This window comes from Fusarium musae, chromosome 5 (genome assembly GCF_019915245.1).
Source record: "Fusarium musae strain F31 chromosome 5, whole genome shotgun sequence".
NCBI classification, from domain to species: Eukaryota; Fungi; Ascomycota; class Sordariomycetes; order Hypocreales; family Nectriaceae; genus Fusarium; species Fusarium musae.
In genome coordinates this window covers 387,446-414,541 of record NC_058391.1, presented here as the reverse complement: position 1 = coordinate 414,541, position 27,096 = coordinate 387,446, and the positions used below count along the sequence as shown (strand labels likewise).

General features: G+C 49.4%; 7 protein-coding genes and 1 non-coding gene across 8 annotated transcripts; 4 read left to right on the top strand and 4 right to left on the bottom strand.

Annotated features, from left to right (window-relative positions):
• Positions 1-609: 609 nt before the first annotated feature.
• On the bottom strand, positions 610-708 carry J7337_006489. Its single transcript has one exon. It is a non-coding gene; the product is annotated as a tRNA-Leu (tRNA).
• Positions 709-1,843: 1,135 nt separating this feature from the next.
• PGI1 (glucose-6-phosphate isomerase) lies at positions 1,844-3,637 on the top strand (the record flags this gene model as incomplete). The annotated part of the gene is made up of 4 exons (XM_044824151.1): positions 1,844-2,343; positions 2,390-2,923; positions 2,970-3,076; positions 3,120-3,637. 4 exons carry the CDS (start codon positions 1,844-1,846, stop codon positions 3,635-3,637), a joined length of 1,659 nt encoding a protein of 552 aa, XP_044679808.1.
• Positions 3,638-7,703: 4,066 nt separating this feature from the next.
• Positions 7,704-8,928, top strand: J7337_006487 (uncharacterized protein; the record flags this gene model as incomplete). Its single annotated transcript, XM_044824150.1, has 2 exons — positions 7,704-7,743; positions 7,793-8,928. 2 exons carry the CDS (start codon positions 7,704-7,706, stop codon positions 8,926-8,928), a joined length of 1,176 nt encoding a protein of 391 aa, XP_044679807.1.
• Positions 8,929-9,903: 975 nt separating this feature from the next.
• On the top strand, positions 9,904-11,301 carry J7337_006486 (uncharacterized protein; the record flags this gene model as incomplete). The annotated part of the gene is made up of 1 exon (XM_044824149.1): positions 9,904-11,301. One exon carries the CDS (start codon positions 9,904-9,906, stop codon positions 11,299-11,301), a length of 1,398 nt encoding a protein of 465 aa, XP_044679806.1.
• A 3,033-nt stretch (positions 11,302-14,334) lies between these two features.
• Positions 14,335-14,712, bottom strand: J7337_006485 (uncharacterized protein; the record flags this gene model as incomplete). The annotated part of the gene is made up of 1 exon (XM_044824148.1): positions 14,335-14,712. One exon carries the CDS (start codon positions 14,710-14,712, stop codon positions 14,335-14,337), a length of 378 nt encoding a protein of 125 aa, XP_044679805.1.
• A 4,155-nt stretch (positions 14,713-18,867) lies between these two features.
• On the top strand, positions 18,868-20,537 carry J7337_006484 (uncharacterized protein; the record flags this gene model as incomplete). The annotated part of the gene is made up of 2 exons (XM_044824147.1): positions 18,868-20,253; positions 20,301-20,537. 2 exons carry the CDS (start codon positions 18,868-18,870, stop codon positions 20,535-20,537), a joined length of 1,623 nt encoding a protein of 540 aa, XP_044679804.1.
• A 1,031-nt stretch (positions 20,538-21,568) lies between these two features.
• Positions 21,569-22,750, bottom strand: J7337_006483 (uncharacterized protein; the record flags this gene model as incomplete). Its single annotated transcript, XM_044824146.1, has 1 exon — positions 21,569-22,750. One exon carries the CDS (start codon positions 22,748-22,750, stop codon positions 21,569-21,571), a length of 1,182 nt encoding a protein of 393 aa, XP_044679803.1.
• A 635-nt stretch (positions 22,751-23,385) lies between these two features.
• On the bottom strand, positions 23,386-26,799 carry J7337_006482 (uncharacterized protein; the record flags this gene model as incomplete). The annotated part of the gene is made up of 6 exons (XM_044824145.1): positions 23,386-24,087; positions 24,134-24,685; positions 24,776-24,937; positions 24,987-25,055; positions 25,215-25,384; positions 25,500-26,799. 6 exons carry the CDS (start codon positions 26,797-26,799, stop codon positions 23,386-23,388), a joined length of 2,955 nt encoding a protein of 984 aa, XP_044679802.1.
• Positions 26,800-27,096: the final 297 nt, after the last annotated feature.

The window sequence follows — 27,096 nt, the reverse complement described above, 5'->3', positions numbered from 1 at the left end:
ACTGGGCTGGATGAGGAATAAAGGGTAGACAGCGAGCAGGACTGGCTGACTCGGACATGGTATCAGTCTTGTCGATGAGCCGGCAGAGGAGGGGAGGGAACACGTGTAAGCCATGATAAGGACAACCTAGGAGGTGGAAACCTAGAGGATGAATGTAGATAAGAAGCCTTTATTTGCTTTGGCGTGTTGGAGTTTGATCTTACACTCGTTAGTTCTGTGGATATGTCATTCTGTCAATGTAGATGTCTTTCCGTGAGTATGTATTGGTGACTGCTGTTTATTGTGCACTCTTCATCATTCGTGACAATGGGTATTGTTTCGATCATTGTTCGTGAGGTTAGTATGGACAATGAGACCTCACGCCTTGCTTCATTGTCTTTCGACGCCAACGCAGACCTAACTCTGCAACTGGCCTGAAGAGACCATTACCTTGCACTCGAACCCGAGACCATAACTGATCAATTTTATGTTCAAGTTCTAACGTTCCCGCGCAACGATGTTCAGTAGCCGACTCTGATTGACTTTCAAACAACATTCGCCACAACACCAACCAACAACAATCGGCAACAGACAGACAGACGGAGAAGAAGGACAAAATGCAAAAAGCAATGCTCACTGCAGGGTTCGAACCTGCGCACATTAAATGTAGCAGAATCCTCAGCAGTTGAGAGCTTAAGTCTGCCGCCTTAACCACTCGGCCAAGTGAGCTATTGAGAAAGGCGTTATTTTTCGAGTCGTAACAGGGTCCAAGTCAAATGTCACGCCCCGGAATTCCATTCAGGTTTGGGGTCTCCATGAGGCTTTTTCGGAAAAGGTTGGGGGTGTTTATGATGGATGAGGGATATCATGACAACCCATGCATGCTTTAAGAGTCTAGGCTAGGCTATAGGCTGAAGTGAAGTGGAAAAGTTTTAATTGAGGCTGAGATCGGAGAGATTGCCGGTGTTGGGGGAAAGGTGAGAGTCAGCTCGGTGAGGATATCGAGAAATTACTACGTTGCTGGTCTATGCTGTATTCAGTTTACAGTCAGTCTTTTCTATTGATGAGACACTATCCTAAAGCTGCATAGATCTCCAGCTAGGATATGCCAGGCAACTGATACTGATATCTCACGATAAATAAGCTGTCTTCGGTGTCTCAGCCGGAGGAACCACGGCGAGTGCGCGGCATAACCGGAGGCCCTGTACTGTAGAGCCTCCACTGGGATTATGACGCATGCAGGATAAAAAGAAGAAGAGGCTAATATGATTATGGAGACATGACGAAAAGATTTGGAAAAGGTCAGTCAGCCAACCTTGATGATTTGTAAATTTGGTAAAAATTGTTAAGTAAGGCGGGGCTTAAAGGTATAAGCTGTTGAAGAGCTCTTGTTTTTAGCTTGGAAAGCATGGTGTAGCGTCATGCTGTCATTGGAGGGGTTACTGACTGACTGACTGACTGACTGACTGACAGCCAGACAGAGATACAGCGACAGAGAGGAATTGAGGATATGAGTGATAAAAAAAATGTCACATCATTGACCTCAAATGTAATAAAGTGGCATCATGATAGTATCAATTAATAGACTGTCCCTGTAGAACAAGAAAGAATTGATCATGGTTCAAGTGGGATGATGAATTGGAGCCCCCACTCCACGTCCGCCCATGCCGCTCTCTGCTCTTCCCCTCCCCCTCCATTGGCTTTGGAATCCATCGGAGCTCTACCTTGCCATGAGACGCACCCAAGACAATTCAGAGACATAACCTCATTTCCCCTCCCACTCTTTTTCTGATCTGATATTTCTTCTCTTCTTTCCATCACCTCCATCCTTATCCCCCCATCACTATCCCTACAAAGCATCAATATGGCCCCCGCAAACACTCTCCCCGCCTGGTCTGACCTCCAGGCCCATCGCGACAGCGTCGGCAAGTCCTTCGTCCTCAAGGAGGCATTCGCTTCCGACCCCCAGAGATTCGACCGCTTCACCCGAACCTTTACCTCCGACGGCGTGTCCTCCGAGATCCTCTTCGACTTCTCCAAGAACTTCCTCACAGATGAGACCCTCGACCTCCTCATCAAGCTCGCCGAGCAGGCTGGCGTTGAGAAGAAGCGCGATGCCATGTTTGCCGGCGAGAAGATCAACTTCACCGAGGGTCGCGCCGTGTACCACACTGCTCTGCGAAATGTCAGCGGTTGGGATATGAAGGTTGATGGTGTTGATGTCATGAACACAAAGGGTGGTGTCAATGAGGTTCTTGAGCACATGAAGGAGTTTTCTGAGCAGGTTCGAAGTGGAGAGTGGAAGGGATATACTGGCAAGAAGCTCACAACCATCATCAACATTGGTATTGGTGGTTCTGATCTGTAAGACGCTCGAATCCTTCGATAGTACTAGACTGACATCTCGCAGCGGCCCTGTCATGGTCACCGAAGCTCTCAAGCACTACGGCGCTGACGACATGACTCTTCACTTTGTCTCCAACATTGACGGAACTCACATCGCCGAGGCCCTCAAGAACTCTGATCCCGAGACCACCCTCTTCCTCATCGCCTCCAAAACCTTCACCACCGCAGAGACCACCACCAACGCCAACACAGCCAAGAAGTGGTTCCTCGAAAAGACTGACAACAAGGGCGATATCGCCAAGCACTTTGTTGCTCTTTCCACCAACGAGGAGGAGGTTACCAAGTTTGGCATCGACAGCAAGAACATGTTTGGCTTTGAGAGCTGGGTCGGTGGTCGATACTCTGTCTGGAGTGCCATTGGTCTGAGCATTGCTCTCTACGTTGGCTTCGACAACTTCCACAAGTTCCTTAGCGGTGCTCATGCCATGGATAAGCACTTCCGCGAGACTCCTCTCAAGGACAACATTCCTCTTCTTGGTGGTCTCTTGAGTGTCTGGTACTCTGACTTTTTCCAGGCTCAGACTCACCTTGTTGCTCCGTAAGTGGTCAGAATATGCTATGCGAGTGCAGACTAACAATTATAGCTTCGACCAATACCTCCACCGATTCCCTGCCTACCTCCAGCAGCTCTCCATGGAGTCCAACGGAAAGACCATCACCTCTGATGGATCTTCTGCCAAGTACACCACTGGTAAGTGGATAACCTCGTGCATGAAACCCAGCTAACGTCCCAGGCCCCATTCTCTTCGGCGAGCCCTGCACCAATGCTCAGCACTCCTTCTTCCAGCTCGTCCACCAAGGCACCAAGCTGATCCCCACCGACTTCATCCTCGCTGCCAAGTCCCACAACCCTGTCAGCGACAACCTCCACCAGAAGATGCTAGCCTCCAACTACTTCGCCCAGGCTGAGGCTCTCATGGTCGGCAAGACAGACGATCAGGTCCGTGCCGAGGGTACACCCGAGGAGCTTGTCCCTCACAAGCGCTTCCTTGGAAACCGACCCACGACGTCCATCCTTGTCGGCGGCGCCATTGGTCCCGCCGAGCTGGGTGCCCTGATCGTGTACTATGAGCACCTCACTTTCACCGAGGGTGCTATCTGGGACATCAACAGCTTTGACCAGTGGGGTGTTGAGCTGGGCAAGGTCCTGGCCAAGAAGATTCTTAAGGAGCTTGATGAGGCGGGCAATGGTGAGGGACACGATGCTTCTACTGGTGGACTGATTGGAGCGTTCAAGAAGTATGGTAACTAAAAAAAAGGAGGACGGAGTGTTAATGGGTAGCGAGTGGAACGATGTTGATAATGATTAAAGATAGCATGAATAAGTTTGACGGCCTGTTTCCTGGATGCATCTTGTAAGTTGTGCATGGGTATGATGTCTCTGTACATGTCGACACGCGAAAGTACCCGTAAGTATGATGAAGAGAGCAATGTAGTATCGACCGCTGTGTATCGGGATTATCTGTATGTCTTTTTTCAGATTTCCTTGTTATACTCAGATGTCTGTTCCATTGCAACGTCAAAACACGGCACGAGAGGACGGCACAAAATATACCATACCATGCACCTGCGCGATTTCTCACATTTACATACATATCAAATCGCAACACCTTATCAGTTGGGAATTATATTAAAGACACGTGGAACAAGATACCTCGGTCAAATGAGTGTTTTGTCTCGAGGTTCCGTGTCTCCGGCAGATGTACGTATTTACGCTTTGGGTAGTGTCGCTACTTGAGTAAATGCATCTGCGTATATCGGTCCAGTAGACAGTGTCAAGAGCCTGCCACGTTTTGAGAGCATTAATGCCATTAGAGTCCAGGTGCATTGAGAGTGCTGTGTTTCCTATGGAAGAACATTGACTCGTTTAGGGTCAATGGTGAGACGAGCAGGTGAGGTTCAAGCATGTGGAGTTTTGCGGGGGAATATGGGGAAGAGGGGATAATACCTCTTCTGAGGGTGTATAAGGTGGCATGTTTATGAGATATATCACGCAGAGACTTATCACATCGGGGTTATAACGGTGCTTTTTATCGCGGGGGAGGGAATCCCCAGACATGAAGTGCAGGAGTGTAAGATGGAGGGCGGGGAAATGGAGATTACTACCTATCAAGGCGCAGGTGTTGGCTGAGGGGAGAGTGTTGGGTCTAGATGCTGAAGGTGCTGTGATGTTTGATGTTGACGTTGGCCTTATCACGATATTTACTGTGCACGGGAGTTGATTCGGCTCATGTCGGGAAACAACACGTTTCTTTTCTGAGTCTGGGTTGAATAGTGACGATCTCTGGAAACAAGATCGTCATTGCAAGTCACGGCATCCGAAGCGAGCATTTGCATGCAGTGATTGCATCTGAATAAGCCGCAGTCAAAGCGAACTACATCTCTACCAATCAATCCCACGAACGCAAACTGCGAGCCCGTTCTGATTCCGTCAGACTTTAACTCCACTCACACTAACGCAATACAACAAGGCACGGAAGGATTTTTGCCATTGGTTAGTGTGAGTGGGTGACGGCCTCTGACGTCGAGAAACTTGAGGCTTTTCACGATGTTCTCGTTCACGCGTCGATGACGAGATGTTTGGGTGGTTCTCTTTAAAAATTTCTTGGTTGGAGATATGCTATGCTACATCGGTGAGGGATGGTGGCTTGGACCCCTAGACCCTCGAGATGAGAGACAGTAACAAACGGTTTCACCTCTATTACATTGTCTTGGTGAACATGAAGATAGAGATGAAGATGACGGGCTTGGAATTGAGTTCCGAAATTTGTCGAGTCGTATAGACAACTAGATTCAGCCTGAAGAGATACAGTTTCCCTTTCCCAGATCAACAGGTCCCGCGGTAACCGACCGAAGATAACTGAAGGCATCACCAATCAGAATACGGCGCTAAACAGTTTGAACGGTGGCAGCTTGGCTGCTGTTGATCCACTGACGGTTGATTCGCTGCAGCGTTATCTACGGAGGGAGGCTATGCTAGAACGGAAGCGGGTTCGTCGGGGTTGAGGGCCGAACGGAAAAGGGTTACGACTTGATCCGAAATGCGAAATGCCTCAAAGCGCACTGAGGTAGAATACGCCCTCAAAAGTGAGCCAGTTTGAGGTTGAGGGAATTATGCTTGAATAGTGGCATGGTATCGGTGATTCTACGGTAGAGAAATGAATACGGTGGCAGAAATGATCCGTTTGACCCCTGGAAAAAACAGAGGCTCAAGGGAGGGGGAGGGGGAGGGGAGGGTAACCCTGGATGTAGGATATGACGTATTAGTATGCAGTTTGAACTTCATCGGGAGAGTAAAACAATAGCGCCCGTATCTGACGGATGCAGTTACAACACAGATGATAACGATATTTGTTTACTTGTGATTACAGGTACTAGACCACGAGACAGTAACACAGAGCACGAGATGCCACAAGCCCTATCACTATCTCTACATATTACACGTGCTACACGAACCTGAACAGTCTAGATTTCGTGTTGTTACTGCACCGGAATATTTTGCATGTGTGATACCCCAAGCATTGCCGAAAGTCTTCACATGCATGACGCCCGTTTCAACTCATCATCATCAGTCACTTTGGCTAGCCTCAAAAAAAAGGGACACACGCGAAAAGCCGCCGTGAGCGCCGTCTAATTCGATGTCCCGCATCTCCACACCCCTGCCTGCATCGTGAGGAACAAAGAAAAAGGCGAACAGAGAGGGAACCCTTGTTTGGGGGCTCAGACGGAGGGGAATGGCCGAAATACCGACGATGCTCTGAAAACATATGATGGTGATGATTAAATCATAAAAATGGAATTAAAAGGGGGAATTGAACATGGATATTAGAAGAGGTCATAAAATAGGAGAAAAACACGATAGATCGAAAGTCATCGTGATATTGAACAAAGTGATGTCAATTGACTGCCCCAGAGAAAAAGAGAATTGTGGAAAACCTGGGGTGTTAGGTTCTGGAGGTAACACTGTTTAGTTAGTGTTGCACTGCGTTAGTTGGAGGGGGAAAAAACCACAGTCTGTCTGCTTTCAAGGTGACCCACGATGCAGAGAGTCGACGTCAGAGGTGGGATTGACGCGAAAACGGTTTACATGACAAGAAATATCCACTTTTTTGCACGGATCGAGGAGTATCTAGATGATTCTAGGTTTAGTCATTGTTTCTACCTTATTTGCAGTATATATCTCGTGAAAAGAATCAAGATGATGAAAGTCAGGGTAAATACTGTATCCGTAGTCGTGGCGATGTTAATGAGAGTACCCTGAAAAATGAAAGCATGTGGCGTGAGACAGGGTCCCTTTCCGTCTACCAGAAGAGGCACTTTCGGGCAGAGGTGAGGTGAGCCTGGTGAGGTTACATGCATGCAGAACAACCCCGGGCCCCCCTGTGCGAACACCCTGCAGAGCGCCGGATAACCTCCGTAAGGCAGTGGAGGCGGGCTTCACCAGTTACGGTCGGTGAAACGGTAGAGGGGGTTGATCCACCACATGGCGAAGTTGGTTCGTTGATGTCTAGTGGCTCTTATTTGTTTGTCAGCTTATTGGAGGCCTGTTGAACAGTTGTCATGTATGAGTGAGCATGTTACTGATCTGTCTACTCTGTGTCTTCAACTGACGAGATATGGATACGGTTCGGCGAGGCTACGGTGTAATGATAACAGAAAGAGACGACAGAGAGAGACCGTCCAATGGATCATCGCTGGGATGCACACGGGCTAGAGTGTCGGATGGTTGTTTGACAAACAGACGGCGCCCAGAATAAGAGTCAGAGTGCTGAGGTCACCAAAAAGGAGAGTCCACTGTACCGATGATGGCATGGTACAGATACAGGTACTGATACAACCGTAATGTACTGTACTGTACGGGCTAGACAGGCTGTGACTGCCCGTGAGTGAGTCTGGGCTGGGGGCTGTACTTGGCATGAGTCTCCACTTGCCCGGGTTGAACTCAAACTTGACTCGGTGGGACCTGCCAGACCAGACCGGACCCATAACCCAGTCTTGACCAGGGCAGGAACGACACAGTAATGTACAGTACGTACCATGATGGCATCAATGGATCCCCTTCCCGTCATCGTCACTCACCCTCGAAGAGACAAGGTGGATGGATGGATGGCTTTGGTCTAGACATCCATATAAACTCGTCTTCTCCCCCCCTCGATACGGTCACCGTTTTCATCCATTCCATTCCATCCATCACCACTTTCAACTCCTAAACACCTCTCTTCTATTGCTTCCTATTTGAGGCATTCGCACTCTTACATCTGAGACCTTCTTACATACTCACAATCCCACTTACACATCAACCCCACACAACTGCAATCATGGGCAAGACTGCTGTTCACTTTGGCGCTGGCAATATCGGTATGTCCTCCATCGCTACACGCTCTAGCCTCTTATGCTAACTACTCAGGCCGTGGCTTTGTTGCCTGCTTCCTTCACAACTCTGGCTACGATGTCGTCTTCGCTGATGTCAACGACTCAATCGTCAACCAACTCAACAACACTCCCTCATACCGCGTCATCGAAGTCGGCTCTGAAGCTACCGTCGAGAACACCATCACAAATTACAAGGCCATCAACTCGAGGACACACGAGGAGGACCTGATTGAGACCATCCGCACAGCTGAGATCGTCACCTGCTCAGTCGGTCCCAACATCCTCAAGTTTATCGCCCCTGTCATCGCCAAGGGTATTGACCGCCGATCAACAGAAGAGTCTCCCCTGCATGTCATTGCCTGCGAGAACGCCATCGGTGCCACTGATACCCTTGCCGAGCACATCAAGAACAACACTGATGCCTCTCGTCTTGAGGACCACCACCTCCGCGCCCGATACGCCAACTCTGCTATTGACAGAATCGTTCCCGCTCAGGACCCCGATGCTGGTCTTGACGTGACACTCGAGAAGTTCTTTGAGTGGGTCGTTGACCGCACTCCCTTTGAGGATGTTGGCATTCCCGACATCAAGGGCATCAACTGGGTTGACAACCTTGAGCCCTTCATTGAGCGCAAGCTCTTCACTGTCAACACTGGCCACGCCACCGCTGCCTACCATGGTTACAACCGAAGAAAGCGCACTGTCTACGATGCTCTCCAGGACAAGGACATCATGGCTGAGGTTCGCGGTGCACTTATGGAGACCAAGAACCTGATCGTCTCCAAGCACGCTATTGACGAGGAGGCCCAGGCCGCTTACGTCGAGAAGATCATCAAGCGAATTGGCAACCCCCATCTTGAGGATGCCGTCGAGCGCGTTGGCCGTGCTCCCCTCCGAAAGCTTTCTCGCAAGGAGCGATTCATCGGCCCTGCTGCTGAGCTCGCTGAGAACGATCAGCCCATCAAGTACCTCCTCGACGCTATCGAGATGGCCTTCCGCTTCCAGGATGTCCCCGATGACGAGGAGTCCAAGCAGCTCGCCGAGATCATGTCCGAGAACGGCCCCGAGGACGTTGTCAAGCAGGTCTGCGGCATTCAGGACAACGAGAAGATCTTCCCTCAATTGGTCAACGTTGTGCAGCGCGTCCAGGCCGACAGTGCTGAGGAATAAGCGATTTTCATTCGGTGCGATTAACTAGAAGAGATGGAGCCACGGGTATGAAGTGGCATGGCATGGCGTTTTACGAGATATGACATACAATTTGCTTCAATGGCAGCATGGCGCAGGAAAGGACTGGGATTCAATTCGAGCCTTAGGCATGATTATAGATTGATAGCACTGAATACATCGGTTGCTCAACTACTTTCGTGAACAATGCATTGTGATTACTGTGATTGGTGACTGATCTGAATGGTAAGGTGAGATAACGATGGAGAGAGACTTGCTAGACTAGGTGAGGAAATAACACTTAGGACCTTGATCCTAAATGATAAGAAGATTTAGGTAAACTTAGCGTAAGTTTAGAATACTTGTTGCTGAGAGTATTTTGACATCTTGTACTAATGTCTGATGTTATCTTGCTTTCCTAGACTGTGAATAGTGGCAAGATGAGGCATTTGACCATCGGGCCTTATGGCATAAATCACGGCCCAACATGACGATGCTCACGTTGACATGCCCAATTAATTAATCTCGTCAATTGCCAATTGTCGCATGTCCTACCCTGCATCTGCACTGATACTGATACCAACGGAGATCGGATGTTGCGTTCCCCTGTAGCAGCCGGGATCATATCTCGATACGTCGCCAACGGAGATCCGATCCCGTCAACAATGCCCCAAAACAAATTTCTCATTCGTCAGAAATAGACTGAGAAACTCACCATGAATAGTCTGAGGACCAACTTCTCATTTGCTATGATAGTCTGCGGCATACGTCGTTATCATGAGATGGAATTCGGCCCAGTTCCCTAGACAACTCCACTAAGAGCCGCTAGTGCGACCCCTTTTTAACCTTGAACCGTCCGATCGGGAGGTCCGTAATCTTGCATCAGGCCACGCTTTGCATACCCACACCAACCTTGATCGCCCCACGGTATACACACACGAAAGAGGATATCCAAGAGAAGAAACTCCTTCGTATACGATGCTCAGAGCGCTGTGGCTGGCTGGCCTGGCCACCGCCTCAATCACCATCCAAGTCAACCGCGTCGACCCATTGCCCTTCACCGCGTCAGGTATCGCTACATCAGCTGCAGATCTATTCTCGCGGAGCTGTCCAGAAGAAGCCGAGAACACAGCCTCACTGCTCGCATCATCATTTGACGACCTCTCAGAACGAAATGTATTCCCCTCGTCGGATGGCTTTGTGAGGGGTGCCGTTGAGGCGTGGGCTAAGCATGAGCATCTCATCCTACGCCCTGATGAAATCTGGTTTGAGGTTCTGGCGCAGATGAATGTGTATATGAGTATTCACTCTGAAACTCTTCGGCATTTATTCGTTGATCACTCTGGGCGCGAGAAGATTACAGTGGAAGGGTTTTCGTGGGATGGTATCATCGGTGCGTTCAGGGGGGAGATACAGAGTAGGGTCAAGACGGGGTGGTTGTTGGATTGGATAAAGCCTGGTTTTAGCACCTCGACTGTGCAGGATGACGTTACGGCTACGGTGTTGATGATGGGGCTGATGCAGCATTTCTTTGAGTATGAGGGCATGATGGTGTGTGGAATACCGAGTGTTACGCTTCTGGGGGAGAGGGAGGATTGGGTTAAGCTGGGAGAGAAGGTTGAGATGTTGAAGGAGTTTGGGGATGAGGCGGGGGGTTTTGCGGAGAGGTTGAGGCCGATTATGAAGAGGTTTGTTAGTTCCTGGGATGCTGATACTGATGGAGGTGAGAGTGATGGGGAGAGGAAGTTGTTTTGGGAGCAGATTGTTAGGGCGAAGAAGAAGTGGTCTTGTGGTGAGGGGGCGAGTGAGTGGGATGTTTCGGGGTGGATTACGGGATTTATGTACTGGGATCGTGATGGGAAGGTTAGGGGAGTTTATGAGGATTGGTATGATAACTGGGACGAGGATGACGAAGAGTCCGCAGAGAAGGTCGAAGAGGCCAAGAAAGAGGAGGAGAAAGCTGAAGAGGTTGAAATGGGCATCTTCCCCAACGACTGGTCCCTCACAATCGACGGACAAAGCTACATCCCCATCACCCTCTCCGACATCAGCATCGGCTACGCCAAAGCGCCCCTGACAATGAAGAACTACCCCTCAGAAGGCGTCGACACCCCAGCGTTTCTCGTAGCAGGCAACGTTGGCGTGGAGAAGAGGAATACGCCGGGTGGAGTCATGGCGCAGCCTGTGAGTGGGTGGTTTGTGTATGCGGGTGTAGAGGCGAATTATAGCGCTGGGCCGTGGTTGGGGAGTGGTGAGGAGTTGGGAGGGATCGCAGGGGGAGTTGTGAGCTGTAAGGCGGCGACGGAGGATGATAAGGACGAGGAGAATGAGAAGGCTAAGGAGAGACAGAAGGAGGAGGAAGTAAAAGATTTATAAATGTGATATCAATGAGAGTAAGAGGAGAAGAATCAGAATGGACTAATACAGGGGTTACGCGGGAAATACAGGCTTGGGGGCTTTCCATCCTCGACAGCAGAAGCTGGGCATGTCGTGCATTTTCTTTCCGAGATAGCCCCAGGGTGGATCACATCCGTTCATCTTTTGTTTCCATGCGTCTTCGTTGAATTGGTAGTAGTTACCTGATGCTGGTTAGGATGTATTCTGAGATAGTAGAAGGGAGAGCAGGGATGAACAGGGATAAGGGAGGGAGAGGGGAGACGTACCATCTTTGCAGGCGCAGAGACGAGGAAGACAGCAGTTGTTTGGCTTGGGAATTATGCTGATATCGTTAGTGGATTGACATTGAAGTTGCAAGGATGCTGGAGATCAGTGTAGTGGTTGGGCTCGAGGCAGAGGTTGCGAGACGACTTGAATTTGGACTGACGACATGGCGTAGATAGGGGGGAGAGACATACTAGTGATAGCAACCACTACTAGCCTTCTCAGGAACCGGTTTGAGAACAACCGGCTCAGGAGGGGGAGTAGCAGCCGTGAGTGCGACGAGAGTCAGTGTAGCGAGTGTGAGCTTCATGTTTCTTACTTTATGCTGAAAGATAGGAGGAGAGAGGAGGATAGGGAGTTCATATAATAAATCGTTATGGTTTGGACGGTCTGGGATCGATGTGAGATGAGTTTGGAGAGAGTGTAGTATTGGGGGACTGGACGCACGGTTGTTAGAGGGTTGGGAGGTTCTTTGTTGGCTTGGGCGGACTTCAGGGAATGGCATGGGAATAGGGACGAGCTGCTTTGTCTGTGCTATTTTGGAACTGAGAGTGCCTGAAATAGAACTGAAAGGATAAATGTCTTTTATTGGCAGTGGTTCTTGTGATGTTAGTGAGTGTCACTTGGGTGTACTTCACCAAGATGGAGGAGGGACAGCTGGCGATGTTACTTCAATTGACCCTGGTACGTATTCGCGGGACATCGAACCCTGGGGAGTTACCTTTGGTTCATGGGTCGAAGGAGATGTGAAAGAAGCCAAGCAATTGCAGCCCTGCTCAGATGCGATTGGATCAAGTGCTTGGTAGGAAACTGAGCTTGTCCATGGCCCAACTTGGCACGACGGCATTTTCTCAAGGACGGGATTGACAAAGAGGAAGCATTGTGAGATAGAAAGACAACGCGGCATGAGGGTCAGAGCTGTATGGACGGATGTTGGATCGACATATGGAGGGACGAGGTGCTGCCCGGGAGATGACATTGAGCGTGGGCTCATGAGGGCGACTGATGTATTGAAGAGTATTTGGCTGGACCGTGGGTTCGAGAAAAAGAGAGCGAGGAGGGAGGAGTCAGAAGAAATGGAAGAGTTCACAGTGCAGTTGAGCATTGCTCTTTCTCAGAGACGGGTCAGATGGTCAGAATGCATGAAACAATTCGCTGTCGTATATTGTCTACCCATGTCTTCAAAGAATGTCTTGTAAACTATCACTTGTTCTCGTGCTCTGAGTCCTCGGGCTTCTCATATCACGGTTACTGCCCCAATCCTTTGCAATATCTGAAACGGAACTCGGTCGCTGGTAGAAAGAATTCAACTCGGCGGTGTATCCTGTAGATCATGTCAGATGACTCGTATGAGAAGCCAGCACACCTCGACTCACATCGTGAACGCTTCAGTCGAGCCCCGAATCATCAAATTCATCACTGTCTTCTCTAATTTCTCTAAACGCCATTAGTGTCAATACAAGCCCCCCTTAATGGATGGATGACTTACTGGTGCCGGGTACGGGGCCGCGGAACCTAGACAACGATCCATAGCGCGCGACCATGCGGGTTCTCCACAACGACATCGAAATCAGTCCCATCAGGATAAACAAATAACTGAATTCTGTGCAAATGAATGTTTATATTGTGCCTAGTGGCGTGGAATGAAGTACCGGCTCGCATCTCGTCTATGCTCTGGAAGTCGGCGTAGTGGTTAAGGGGAGGGTCGCCGGGGTGTATGTTATTGATGACTATTTGCAAATGGCGGTTGGGGAGGAGAATCACAAAGACTCTCCAGATTTGTGTGCCTGTGTCTCGGGTTTGGGGACCCGACGTTGACTTTGCGGGAGGGGGAAGGTTGCCATTCATTGTTGATTCACTGGGACCGATTAGGAGGGTAAGATTCTGGCTGTCAATTGTGGATGGTCTTTTTGTATGATGATTTAACGAGAGATTGGTGATGACTTTGATGAGAGAGAGAGAATGCGAGAAGGCTTTGTGATTTGACTGAGAACAACTAAGGTGCCTACCTAAGGTAAGTTCCAAGTGCGACCTTCCACTCGGAGGATATCATGAAAGAAGGAGTCAACCGGTCCCGGGACCTCTATTGCCAGTATTTTCTGCCTCTATAAAGTTCCACAATCCTTGAAAACCCCTTCCCCGAGAGTCTCGTGACCCAGTATCGGTATGTCTGGTGCACTAGCGACCAACTGTCGAAGGGCCTGTGAGGGCAAAGCTGCGTCGACAGAACCTCTGCGAACGGTTAGCATTGAGCAGCAATTTGGGGCGTGACTGCTAACCTTCTCTCGAAAATGAGTCGTACTGATCCCTTTTATGCGTCCAAAACTCCTTCAGTACTCATTTGTGCTCAACAAAGACCCCTTGAAAGGTGATGCCAGAGTTTGGCGTCATTCAGACCAGCCACTTCGAACCCTTTTGGCCCAGAATATGCCGAAGATAAGGAAGAAGTGGTGTCGTAGAGACCGTGGTCGTCTTAACAATCGTCACTTGAGAAAAGTCAACCTCAGGAGACGGGTCATTTGTCCACGCGATGATGCTGGCAGGCTCATCCAGGACCAGCTCTTGAGCCACCAAGTCCCTGTTGTACGTGTAACTTGCACCGAAGTTTGCAAGGTACAGATGGACCTCCGGCTCCTCCTCGCCTGAGTGCATGACTATCAAGTCCCAGAGATCGTAGAAACTGTCGTAGCAGCTGACACGTGCAGCCCAGTGGTTGAACATTCCAGGTACGCGAGCGCAGATGTCACTCTAAGGGCCATCTTTGCGAGGGTTACGGATGAAGAGTGTGGGATCACTTGAGATCTCGATGACTGGAAGAATGCGTAGCAGATTGTAATTCTGCACAATGGGACGGAAGTCTTGGAGACCGGGGTCGCCCTGGCTCGTGTCGCGTTGGGGATTGCCATGTTGAGTGGCTTCACTTTGAAGAGGCGCATCATTTCGGGGAGTCTGACTCTCATTCTGCGCACCTATGCTCTGACTGGAAGCTTCCGGGCGTGTTGGAGCGTCGCTTTCTGCCCTGACAGGGCCGGGGACCGCGATGTTTTGTTGTTCATTGCTTTGGGCACGTCGCAGAGCATTCCTGCGGCGACATTCCGCGCGTGACTTGTTGCGCTTGGTGCGCATACTGTCGAGGTCGGCGATGTTAACGCTGAGGATCCGTATGCCGGTGTTGTGATGAGAAGAGATTGGAGGAAGAAGAAAGAGATAGAGAGAGGAGAGGGGACTTGGACGGCTGTCGGCAGTGCGAAGGCGGAGGGTGTAGGATATGAACGCACTCGGCCATCCTCACGCATACAAAGAGATATTGAGGGGTACGATTCAACGGGCCTCAATGCCGTATATTGATTCTCCCATTATCCCTTTCTTATACAATCTGTGTGAGACCTCTGATGTGCCTTCGCAGGAGATGTCTTGACAAATTGTTTCAACTCCCAACGCTCACGATACCACAATAGAAAAGAGAGAAGAAGCCGAACAATCTTCAAGCAATGTCACGATATGCGCGCCATTCTCATGCCTCATCCACTAATGCAATCTCAGTTCCACGCTACCATCACCATCACTACCCCAAACAAAAAACCTCAATCCCAACAGCCCTCCCAAAAGCAACCAAACCCTCCTCACTAGTCGGCTCAGCAAACACCAACTCCCCCTCCCCACGCTCAATCCTCTCTTGCACGTTCCCACAAGACTTGGCCATAATAATCGACCACGCGCACTCACCCCCCGACGGCCCCCTCCGAAAGCACGACAGCGTCATCCCCGGCGTGATCGACGGCGTACGATTTGTATCGCTTCCATCTGGGCTAGCTGCCAGTCTGGCGAGCCATATGTTTCGTGGCCCAGGGACTCGCCAGCAGATGTTTACCTGAGGTCCTGATGTGTCGCAGTTGACGACGTAGAACCCGTTTGAGGCGATGATGCAGGCGCGGGAGATTTGGGTTAGGCGGGGACTGGAGAGGATGGGGGCTGAGCCGTCGTAGATCGATGGAGGGATTTGGCTCTGGGGTTGGGTTTCTTGGAGGATTTGTTGGTGTTGCTGTTCTTCTTCACGCCATCGATTAAGTGCTCTTTCGGAGAGGTTGTCGACGCGAACGAGACTGACACAGTCATCAAAGATGACCAAACCGCTTCGTGGCAGCTCGCCCACGACATTGACTACAGTCTCTTCAGTGCGCGGTTCATCTTCTATTTCAGGGGTGTCATCGTCTGAATGTCGAGGACGGCCTCTGATCGTTGGAGTGTCCGGTTGATCAGCGTCGTGAAGATGTTCGTGGAGATGGTGATGTCTTGCCATTTTTAGCAGCTTATGTTGAGTTATTGCAGTGTTGGAGCGTGGGAAGAATGAATGACGAAAGATATGGCTTGGTGAGACGTGAGATGACTTGATCAGCTGCCATTTGCACTGACACGAGGGTGAGGCTGTCACTTTACACTTGTGAATCATTACACGGGATGAAGTTTCACACATACTTGATGATTAAGATCGTTTCTCGTGCATTCTGTTACATTTCCATGCTTCCGTTCATGCATTGCTGGCTCTGCACTGATACGGCTGGCACCTAAGGGACTGTGAATCACTGCCTGCAAATGACACACTGCTAGACAGTGGCGCCTCTATTGAGATAATACTAGTGAAAATTTTCATATAGCTGAATGAGGACAGGGTTATATGAAGCGAAGCATTGTACCATATGGCATCGCTATACTGAAGGTAGGGAACTCACGGTCGCATTCTAATTGAGCATCAACACCACGGGCGCTCACAGCCACAACCACCATCGCAGTCAGTAATGCAGCAAAAATGAGACTAAAAGAAAATAATTCACACTCGTGAAATTAATAACTCGCGATTCACTTCATGAAGTTGACGTTGATCATCGCAAGTGGCGATTTTCCCCAGCTTCATCAATCCCCTCCTCAAAAACGTGCATCAAAACTCCTCCCCCAGACCCCAGCCCAAACCTCCGCATCCCATCGTCTCGTCAACTTAACCTTGTGCCAGAAAAACACTGGCCCAGGAGCTGGAGAAGTAGAAGTCCCTGCTTCTCGGTGTAAAGCTCGGCGAAAAAGAGACTCCATTGTGGGTGAGATAAAAAAAGGGTCCACGAGGTTGAGAGTGACACTTTTAATACTGGGTCGCGTGTCACAGGTTTAGCACGTCAGTCAATTAAAGACATCAACAAAGGCGAGAAAACATCAGACCTTGATAGAGTATTAAAATAAACTCAAAAAAGGAATTTAAACTTATGCTGAATTTACCCAAGTCTTTTTGTCATTTAGGATCAAGTCTGACGAGAGCTTCCACCAAAACAAGGATATCCCGTGTCACCAAACACCATCATCTTGGCAAACACGGTAAACCCTCATTATGCCCGCGTAAACGCTCGGCTAACTCCCGTTCTTGCGCCGCTATCCGCCTGCCAAGGCATCTTTTCTCCGTCGGAAGGATCGCCAAGAAGCAGCGGTTCCGAGACTCCAATTGGCACGCATCCAATGCCATACTGTACCGTACCGTACAAGTTGGTTGCAGTTGCAGTTGGTGGTGGTGGTGAGATTGAGATTAGTTGCGGCTTAAAAGCTGACGAATCTGAATGAAACAAATGCGCATTGCCAAAAGAAGCAATCCGAGAGTCACAAACGGAGACAGATGTTGAAAGTTTAATTGCGCAGAGGGATCGGCGTATACGACGGTCTTGAGTAAGGGAGTGTGGATGATCAATACAGTGAGATAGGAGATAATCCGATGTCGGGTCAATGGATAACAATGCCAGTCTGAATCAGTAACTTGTTGTAATCATGCAATTGTTCATATATACGTATTCTATGTATTCTGTGCAGTCAAGTGTTGTGGTGATGCCAATGTTCTAGCATCGCCAAGTTTACAAGTTCATGTCCCTAACTGATGATCTCCCGTGGCCAAGAAAACGTGCTTCTAACGACGTGCATCTCGTCCCTTCATTCTATCCAATTTTTAATGGAATTGTCAGTGAGATCAACGATTTTGACAAGCAGAATTGGACCCTTTGATCATCTTCCCCAGACCCAATTGTACCGTTGAATGTCATTGCGTGAGGTCCACCAAAACACCATTGACACCTGTAACCTCCACTGTAGCGAACCTCACCTCGCATTGTTTTCGCTTGCAAGAGAAAACTCTGAACTCTATTCCTCTAGTTCCTGTACACTGTTACTTGTAGGTAGTACCCACGTCAATTAAATAACGACTCTTCTTCCAAGGCAGAATTTGTCACCAACAACTTCAGAACCACAAATTCTACGTCTTCTCCACGTAAACTGGAACCTCGTTCACGCATTGAGCTCTTCGTCCGCTCCTCATGAGGACATGATCTTCAGTTCCCACCCCCGACCTTTGAGGCCCGATATTTTGTGCAATCCCCAGGTTCCTGTTTTTTTTCGCCATTTTTTTAGACGAGACTTGGGGAAGACCCTTTGATCATCCATAACCTCATCCACACAACAGTAAACCATCACCACGAAAAAGATGTCAATTATGGCCGATGTTTATCGTATAACTTCACGTGTAGAGCCTCGGCTTCATCATGCTTAATCACTAGCACCATCGTGGACATATCCCCTGAACCAATGACGTCTCTGCCGCTCGAGATGATCGCCACGACAAGGGTTCTAAGGGCCAAATAGAACGTTTCATCCGCTAACCCTTCCCTTCTAGCACTAAAAAAACATGCCGTTTTCTCAGGCGCCTTTGCCGCTTTGCACTTGACGTCACGGTTTTGTCTGTTTTCAGTAACACCGAGGTTTGCCTTGGCAGATCTAAAGGAGTCGGAAGACGGCATCTGCTGTGTGTGTGCCCTGTAAGGCAGCCCCTGAGACTCACAGTGGTTTTTACTGCCCTTGGAGGTTTTAGTGGTGAGTTACAGTGGCCGCCTTGTGAACGACTCAGGCGTGGAGATCCCCAATGTTCCTTCGGTCCACCCACTGTGACACTCCAGGTCCTCCCTCAAGGGACTTTCTCGTTCTTTGACCAACTTTTCGACCTTCTTTCAAGGATGATCGTCACTTCCAACGCGTGGAGATAGTGGACCGTACGTGGAGATGTAGTAATACGCTCACTTCAGAATTTTCGCATCCCAGACTCCCTCCCATTTAAACCCGACTCTGATCACCATGCTCACACTCAACATATAAACCCTCTCCTCTCCCCCAATGCCTCCCTCACCAAGCTCCCCCATCCTCCCAGCTCTAGACGAGCTCCCCCCTCAAACATAGCAGGTCTATAGCCCCCCCTCCGTCACAATGCCTCCCTCCTTCGCAGGCCTGACGGGCAAGAAATTGTCCCTGGCCATATCTACCGTCGCGACGACTGGTTTCCTCCTCTTCGGATATGACCAGGGTGTCATGTCTGGTATCATCGACGCAGACCCTTTTCATGATTACTTCCCCGAGACAAAAGATAGTACTATGCAGGGTTTCGTAACGGCCATTTACGAGATTGGGTGCTTGCTCGGCGCCATGTTCATCCTCTGGATTGGTGATCTTCTTGGTCGTCGAAGGGCCATGATTCTTGGCGGTTGGATCATGATCGTTGGTGTTATCATCCAAGTCACTGCTATGAAGGGCCACAAGGCTCTTGCGCAGCTCATCATCGGCCGAACAATCACTGGTGTCGGGAACGGCATCAACACATCTACCATCCCAACATACCAAGCTGAGTGTTCCACCACCACCAACAGAGGTCTCCTCATCTGCATCGAGGGTGGTATTATCGCCTTCGGCACCCTCATCGCATACTGGATCGACTACGGCTGCTCCTACGGTCCCCAGGACCTCACGTGGCGCTTCCCCATTGCCTTCCAGTGCGTCTTCGGTCTCATCCTCTGTATCTCAATGGTCTGGCTGCCAGAATCCCCCCGCTGGCTACTCACCCACGACCGACATGAGGAGGCCGAGCGCGTCATCGCCGCCATTCGCGGCTTCGAAGTCGACAGCGACGAGACCCGCGCTGAACGCGACCGTGTCGTCGACTCAATCCGTGCCTCTGGTTTCGCTGCTCAGAAGAGCACACCCGTCAAGGCTCTCTTTACCGGTGGAAAGACGCAGCACTTCCGCCGTATGCTCCTCGGTTCGGGATCGCAGTTCATGCAGCAGGTCGGTGGCTGCAACGCTGTTATCTACTACTTCCCTATTCTGTGCACCGACATCTTTGGAGATAAGAACTTTGCTCTTCTGCTCGGTGGTGTCAACATGATCGTCTACGCCATTTTCGCAACCTCATCATGGTTCCTTATCGAGCGTGTTGGTCGTCGCAAGTTGCTACTCATTGGTACTGCTGGTCAGATGCTTTCCATGTTCTTGACCATGGGTTTCCTCATCCCTGGTGGTAATGACCCTGGTACCAACGCGCCTCAAATCTCAAAGGGTGCTATCGCTGGTCTCTTTACTTACATTGCTTCGTTCGGTGCTACATGGCTGCCTCTTCCCTGGTTGTATCCCGCTGAGATCAACCCTCTCAAGACCAGAGGCAAGGCCAACGCTACATCGACCTGCACCAACTGGCTGTTCAACTTTGTCATTGTCATGATCGTCCCCATCATGATCTCCAACATCCACTGGGGAACCTATCTCTTCTTCGGCTGCGCCAACGCCACATTCTTCCCCATCCTTTACTGGTTCTACCCCGAGGTAAGCACTCTGACTCTGTCTCTCGAATCACCACTAACATATTCCAGACTGCCAACCGATCTCTCGAGGAAATCGACATCATCTTCGCCAAGGGCTTCGTCGAGAAGATGTCCTACGTGCAAGCCGCCAAGGAGCTTCCCTTCCTTTCTCACGAGGAGGTCGAGCGCGAGGCTATCCGACTTGGTCTCGTTGATGAGTCGAGCCGCGGTGGAGTTTTGGAGAAGCCGAATGAGGAGAGCGGCACAGTCCGCGACGACTCTGGCTTCAACTCTGAGAAGTCTTAGATTCACTCATGAGTGCTGTTTCGTATAGAAACGTTTTGTGTTGGAACACATTTTGGATACCCTTTTTTTACTTTAGAGTCATAAAGACTTAGAGCCAGCTGGCATTATAGAGTTATAGAGCAATAGACCACTATAACGAACAGACCTCAACCTCCAATACATAACTGAACAATGACTTTGACTTACACCGTGATCTCCGCATCAATTCTCCAATTTACAACGTGTGGCGAAAACTCTTTCCCCGACATTTTCCCCCCCTTGGAGATTAGATTACTCTTACCTAAACCCTGTGGAGACCAATGTGACGATCCCTTCCATCCAGACCAGGCAGCCATGTATTAAAATTGGAGAATCCTTAACGCGCCCGGAGGAGTTCTCCGCCTTTACCCCGAGAACCACTTGTTTTTGTGGAGTTCGTCTCAGTCAGTTATTTCCTTTGACTTTGAAGCTGTAGGAGTTGGTGCTAGGGTCCTAGGATTTGTTAGTTGGTTGGTTGAGAGATTGTTGGCGGATGTCCCGTTTTGGAAAGCCGAGAACTGAATCATTGCACTGCATTCAGCGCATTGTGAGCATTTGTTCCGTAAAGTAAGAAGGATTGGACTTCTTATTATCAGGACCCATAATTGGTGTATCCTGCATTTCTCACCTGCCCCGTGGGGATATGGTTGCGGGATTGTGGTTGAAACGCGGAGATAAGCATACCTGAGCGCTGGAAGCGAGAAGATGAGATTATGACATCAGTGAGGATTGAAGGGAACGCTATGGATAGTACTGGAAATATGCGATGACGAGAGTATGGTGCAATCACCTTTCATGACTTTGGGCATTAAGCAAGCACTGACAAAGACCTAGGGTAAAAATATTTACAATTCTGTCTACCCTAAGCAGGAATCGACAGAGTCAAGTCGATTCGATGAACGAGACATCACAAGGCAACACCAGTCCCAAGTAGCAAAGAAGCCTTTGAACTTGCTATCAAGACTAAGTAACCGAGCAGCTCAAAAGGATCGCGATATTAGGAAACGCACTTATTACAATTCCAAATTTGGATCATACGGCTTTACATAGGCCGCCTCTTCACCTGGCTCCGGCTCCGCAAATTCGTAGATCATCCACCCAGTCACAGGCTTTATCCCCGTTTTCTCCTCATCCACTTCCTCGTTACTTCTTCCCTCCTCAACAGCAGGGACATAACCTTCAGGGCCGGGAAGAGCCTGTATGCCGATAGACCCAGCGAGCATCTTGCACTCATACAAGGTTCCATGATCGTCAACTTTAACCGGGACAGTGACATATCCACCTGGAATTGTATCCGTACTGATGACAGGATACGATATATTCCCTATAATGTTATTTGTTTTATCGAGACCTCTTTCTTCTCCTTCGTCGCTCCAGAAGCAGAATGCTGTGATCCAGCCTGACATTGTTCCTGATCCTGACCTGCGCTTTACATGAGCAATCTGGTTCCAGAATGAATGGATGGCTGGATTGGTAGGCTGAGTGAACGAGAGAATCATGTTTTGAAGGATTGGTCGTAGGAGCTTAGCGAAGTGAGTCGGTTCCTCGCCCATTTCATCGAGTTTATCAAGTCTTTTGAGAATGTCCTCGTAGTCGGTTACTTCTCCGAGGAGTGTTACAGAAGGGATAGCACAACACAGTGTTATTCTGTAAGAGAAGTATTTCTGCAGTGCGCCCATGAGAAGCACAGAACCAACGACGCGATCATTTTCCGTAGTCGTCGAGAACGACGGGAGAACCCATTCTCGAAAAGAAGGGTCCTTGATATTCTTCCCAATCGCGAGCGTCATTCTCTGGGCGAGATTTCCGTAATCAGCAGTATGCAGAGTCGCGTAATCGATGATCTCGATCTTTTTCCTCCCACGATGACTAACGAAGTAATCCCGTTTCGTTTCAGAGTTGGCGTTGATGTAAGCGCTTAGTTGGGTGATTATAGCAAACCAGATATCTTCGGGGCGAATAGTGAGATGAAAGTGTTTGCTATACGCGTAGAAGCATGACCAGACGAGACCGTTCCTTGAGGCTGTGACATGGTTCTCTTCGAGGGGCCCGGTGATGGAGAGTGAGCTTTGGATGATTTGCTTGCATCCATTTGCTTCTTGGGGATTAACTACCCGTAGGAGCTGTGAAGTGTCGTCTTTGGGTCCTTTCCAAGAATTGACTTTACTATTGGGAATGGCGACGGTGACAGGCATTTTGACTGTGTTGAGATTTTTTCTGGGTCAGATAAGGATTTGGGAGATGATGAAGAAACTGGTTTGTAGTGATGGTTGTTAGTGTCTTTTTTATAGGTAAAATGGTTCTTTGATAAGACTGAGGAATGAAAGAAGTTTCGGTATCAAGCTTTTCAGACAAAAGCAAGATATTAGGCAACAGTAAGGGCAACGAGTATTTTGCCCGTATGTGTTTATTGGTATTCTTTGCGTCAGTGCTCTGGGGGCTGAAGCCTCTTTTAACCTCCCAGCCTCATCATCAAGTTCTGTCTGCTGATTTAAGCTCCAAGCCACAGGTCTCAACTGTAGATAACACATCTGGAGAACAACTTAGACAGTATACCCCCAACCTAATCACAGAAAAGAGTTCTAGACCCGCTAATGACGGCTGCTCAGCTGACTAGGTATGGATTTAGCCGGAATATAGCGAGTTCGTCTGGGGCCTTCGTGTTTGGTAGATGCACGTATCGGTACGCACGAGACCTCCAGGCATGTATCCTCAAGACCACCCCAGACGTGATCATCTAAAGTGGTACTGGCATTCCGTCCCAACACAGCGCTCTTTACTGTGTTCCAATTTGTTGTAAATGGAGTTGTTATCAGTAGCCTGCACTAACCTAGGGGCTCCGCAGGAAGAATGCAGCTTGCTCCGCGACTTGTTCCAACTGTTGTAGTGGAGCACCCTCACTTCGCGACAGCTTTTCCGAAAGTCCACTAAACGTCTTCCAAACCTCGATGTATTTGTTGTTCGTATTCGAATCGGTGCCTATCACGTTCAGCGCATATGCCATCTGCGCGCGCTCCTGTATTTTCTTCAGATCCTGCTCGTCAATAGAGCTATGATTGTAGTCGACGGCAATCTTGGGGTCAAGCCGCTTCAGCTCTCTGGTGTAGATGGCACCTAGCCTCACACACTCGATAACAAGAGCAGCTAGTCCTGTGGCTAGGCCGTTGGCCACAGAGCTGCCCGAGTGGGCTTCGAACTTCTCCAGCTGAGTCTTCATTTCGTTGCTGTCGACGACAACTTCGTGGCCGGGGAGGATAAAGTCTATGTTGTGGGAATCGCCGACTGTCTCGAGCATGTTTCCGGTTGCCTTGGCCGCGCCGATTCTGAAGCATTGATTGCTGCTTCCGTGCGGGTAGCTGAGGTCCGTTGACTGTCCTTGGTCGCTGGCGGCACAGAATATGAGGATGTTATGTCTGTCGATGGCGTTGAGGATTGCCCTATTGAACTCGCTTTTCAGCTCTCCTTCTGGCGGTTTGATAGTCCACGACATGCAGATGATTCGAGACCCTCTCTCTGCGGCGTAATCAATAGCCTTGCTGGTCAGAACATGCCAGTCATATGGGGGTAATCGAGCTTACCTTTACTGCACTATCCGCTCTGATTTGAAGTTTGTCCGAGTTCCCCGCTCGGAATGTCTGAAGCTTGATGACATGTATTACGGCGCTGGGGCAAATCTTGTGAATCAGTCTGGCCATCAGTGTCCCGTGCCCTGAAGGTGAGCTCCAGTACGGCGGAACACGTGGTGTTGGATGCTCATCACGGTAGTCAAAGCTTTTGCCCAAAAAGGTACGATCCCTAGTGTCGTTGAGATCAGGGTGCATGAAATCGACGCCATCGTCTATCAGGGCGACTTCTACTGGCTTCAGAGATGGGTTGGTGTCCCTGAGAGCTTTGATCTGCCTGAAACGTCTGGAGAAGTCCTCCATGCACTTCATCCACTTCTGTGGATCGATTGATCGCTCTAGGGGCTGAGGCTTGGTGTCAGGGACTTGAGGCTGGGTCACCCGTCGACCGCCTCCAGTTTTGGGCGGGATTACTTTAGGCGGATGTTTCCCCTGAGGCCAAGACTGGCGTAATCTTTCCTCAAATGCTTTGATGTTCTCCGACGTTCTGTCACGAGACTCAAGACCCTATTGTAAAAGATGTCAGTGCTAACACAACACGACAGCAGAGGACTGAATCGCTGATGTACATGCCTCATCTTGGGACAGATAAATAACTTCAAGTGTCGATATCATGGCTAGACCCTCCTTCTCAGACCATGCTCTGAGAGTTGAGTTGCTGCCACTCCATTGAAGGTGAATCTCACGTAGATGAGTCCCAATCTTGCGAAGGGTGAGTGCATCGAGATCCAGGCGCCTCCAGTCGAGAATTTCGACACCCTAGATTCATTAGTCTAAGAGCAGTACAATAGACAAGTGTCACACAAACCAGATCCTTCAGACACTCCTCAATCGCCTCATCACTGTGCGAAGGCTTTTCCATATCTTCAACAACAACCTATTCCTTGATTAGTAGACGGATATATGTGACTTCCCACAGACACCTTACTTTGATGATTCTAGTTACTGGTTTTGCCCGCAACCAGTTAAAGAAGAATACCATATCCTACGTAAAATAATTAGTACATGTACAACAAGAAGCAAGCTTGTCTCTTACATTCCTCCCTTGATGCCTCACATCTGGCTGTTCTCTGCTGCCCTTTAGTCGAAGTTGTGGAAACCCCACGTACTGCAGTGCTGTGTCGAACTTCAAATGGCCGAAATGCTTCTTGAAGTCATTCTCGCTGAGAGTGTTGGGCGGCCCAAAGTCAAACCAGAACTCTTTGGCTGAACATCTTGTTAGTTAGAGATCTTGGCTCAAGGCCCCATATGCTTGATACCGGTTGATGAAGGCTCAACCGCAAGGCCTGTAGACTCCAAGGAAAAGGGGGATTCTCCTTACCTAGCTCACCCTGCAGCCTCAAACTCTCAGCTGCCTTTTCTGGACTTTTTTTACGCAAGGTCTCAAGTTTCAGTAGGCTGCTGATCTTGTTTGCTGCCTCTTGCGTCTCTTTCTCCTTGTTAACAAGCTTATCAGCCACAGCTGGCCGAGTAATCTTTTGAACTGCTTCAGTCTTGACACGATTGAGTGGTACCAGGCTTGGAGATTGAAGAGGAGTAGTGATGCCTTGCGGTGTCAAAGCGATTGAACCTCTGCGCTTCGAAACTGAGTCTCCCTTGTCTCTAGGCGGTGGTGGACCCATACTTGACCTTTCTGCACCGGACTTTTCTGGTCTTGTTGATATTCTCTTTGAATCCTTCTTTGGGTCTATTCCCTTCTCTTGCCCCGGATCAATCTTCTTGGCGGGGCCTGGTTTGAGTTGCTGGCTGGCCTTGTCCTGAGCATCTCTGTGCCGGCTCTCCAACGCCTTCTTCCGAGTATAGTGGTGATACTGATAAACAGATATAGTCCGGCTGGCGTCTTCTGGGTCCTGTATTGGTGTGTCTAAAAGACCGCCGCATGCGCGTAGAAGCTCGCTGACCACGCCCACTTGGCTCTTGCAACAACACTCATACTCTACAGCCCGATGAAGAGGCGTGCGGCCTTTGCTATCCCTCACAAAGAACATCTGTCGAGGTGAAAACCGACACACGTTACTAAAGGCATCTTGTCGGTTCTCTCCATCATCAGCGATGCATGTAGCAGCAGCATGCAAGTATGTCGTTTCACTGCCGCCATCCCAATTCTCGTACTTCTTCAACATTAGTGCTTTGTAATCTTCCAATGTTCTCTCTCTCATTCTCAGGCATACTGAGTAATAGAAGAATATATTGACCTTCAGCAGCGCGGTGGTCAGAGGAACACGACCCTTGTCATCCGGCGACCATACCAAAGCTGCAGGCAGTCTTCGAACAGCCAGTACCATCACCCACTGCAGGTTGATAGGTGGCTTGTGATTTCTGTAGTTGTATTCTGCCAGGTAATGGAGGAAGTTTCTCTTTTCCTCATCTTTCTTCTCACTCCATTCGGCCCGCCTCCTATTGACAAATTGTGCTCTCTGATTCTTCTTCTCTTCTTCCTTCAAATCAGCGCTTAGTAGATGCATGGATAATTTCCGTGCTTCTTCAAGATCCTGCTCAAAATCGGCCTTGGCTTGATCTTCTTCTGCTTCTATCTCTGAAGCAACCTGAAAATCGAAGTCGTCATCCTCTTCTTCATGCGCATGGATCAGGTTTTTAGAAGTCTCTTCGGTGGGATTCATCGTGGTTTGGGCAAGCAATGAAAGACTTAATTGGATGGTGAAATGAACAAGAAGCTCAATGGAATGGGGAGATGCTGTAGGCGATAAGTTCAGAGAACCTCACAAGCGGAATAATCAGCCCTGTCTTGGTGACACCCACTCATTTCCTCATGATTGGCTTTCCACCCGCTCAGATACCTGCATGGTCAGCATGTGCCGCTTTTTACAGCCTGATCTGATATGGTCTAGGTACCTCAGGAGGTACCGCCCACGTCGAAGTTATTTATAAATATTCACGAAATCGCCATTAGGAAGGTG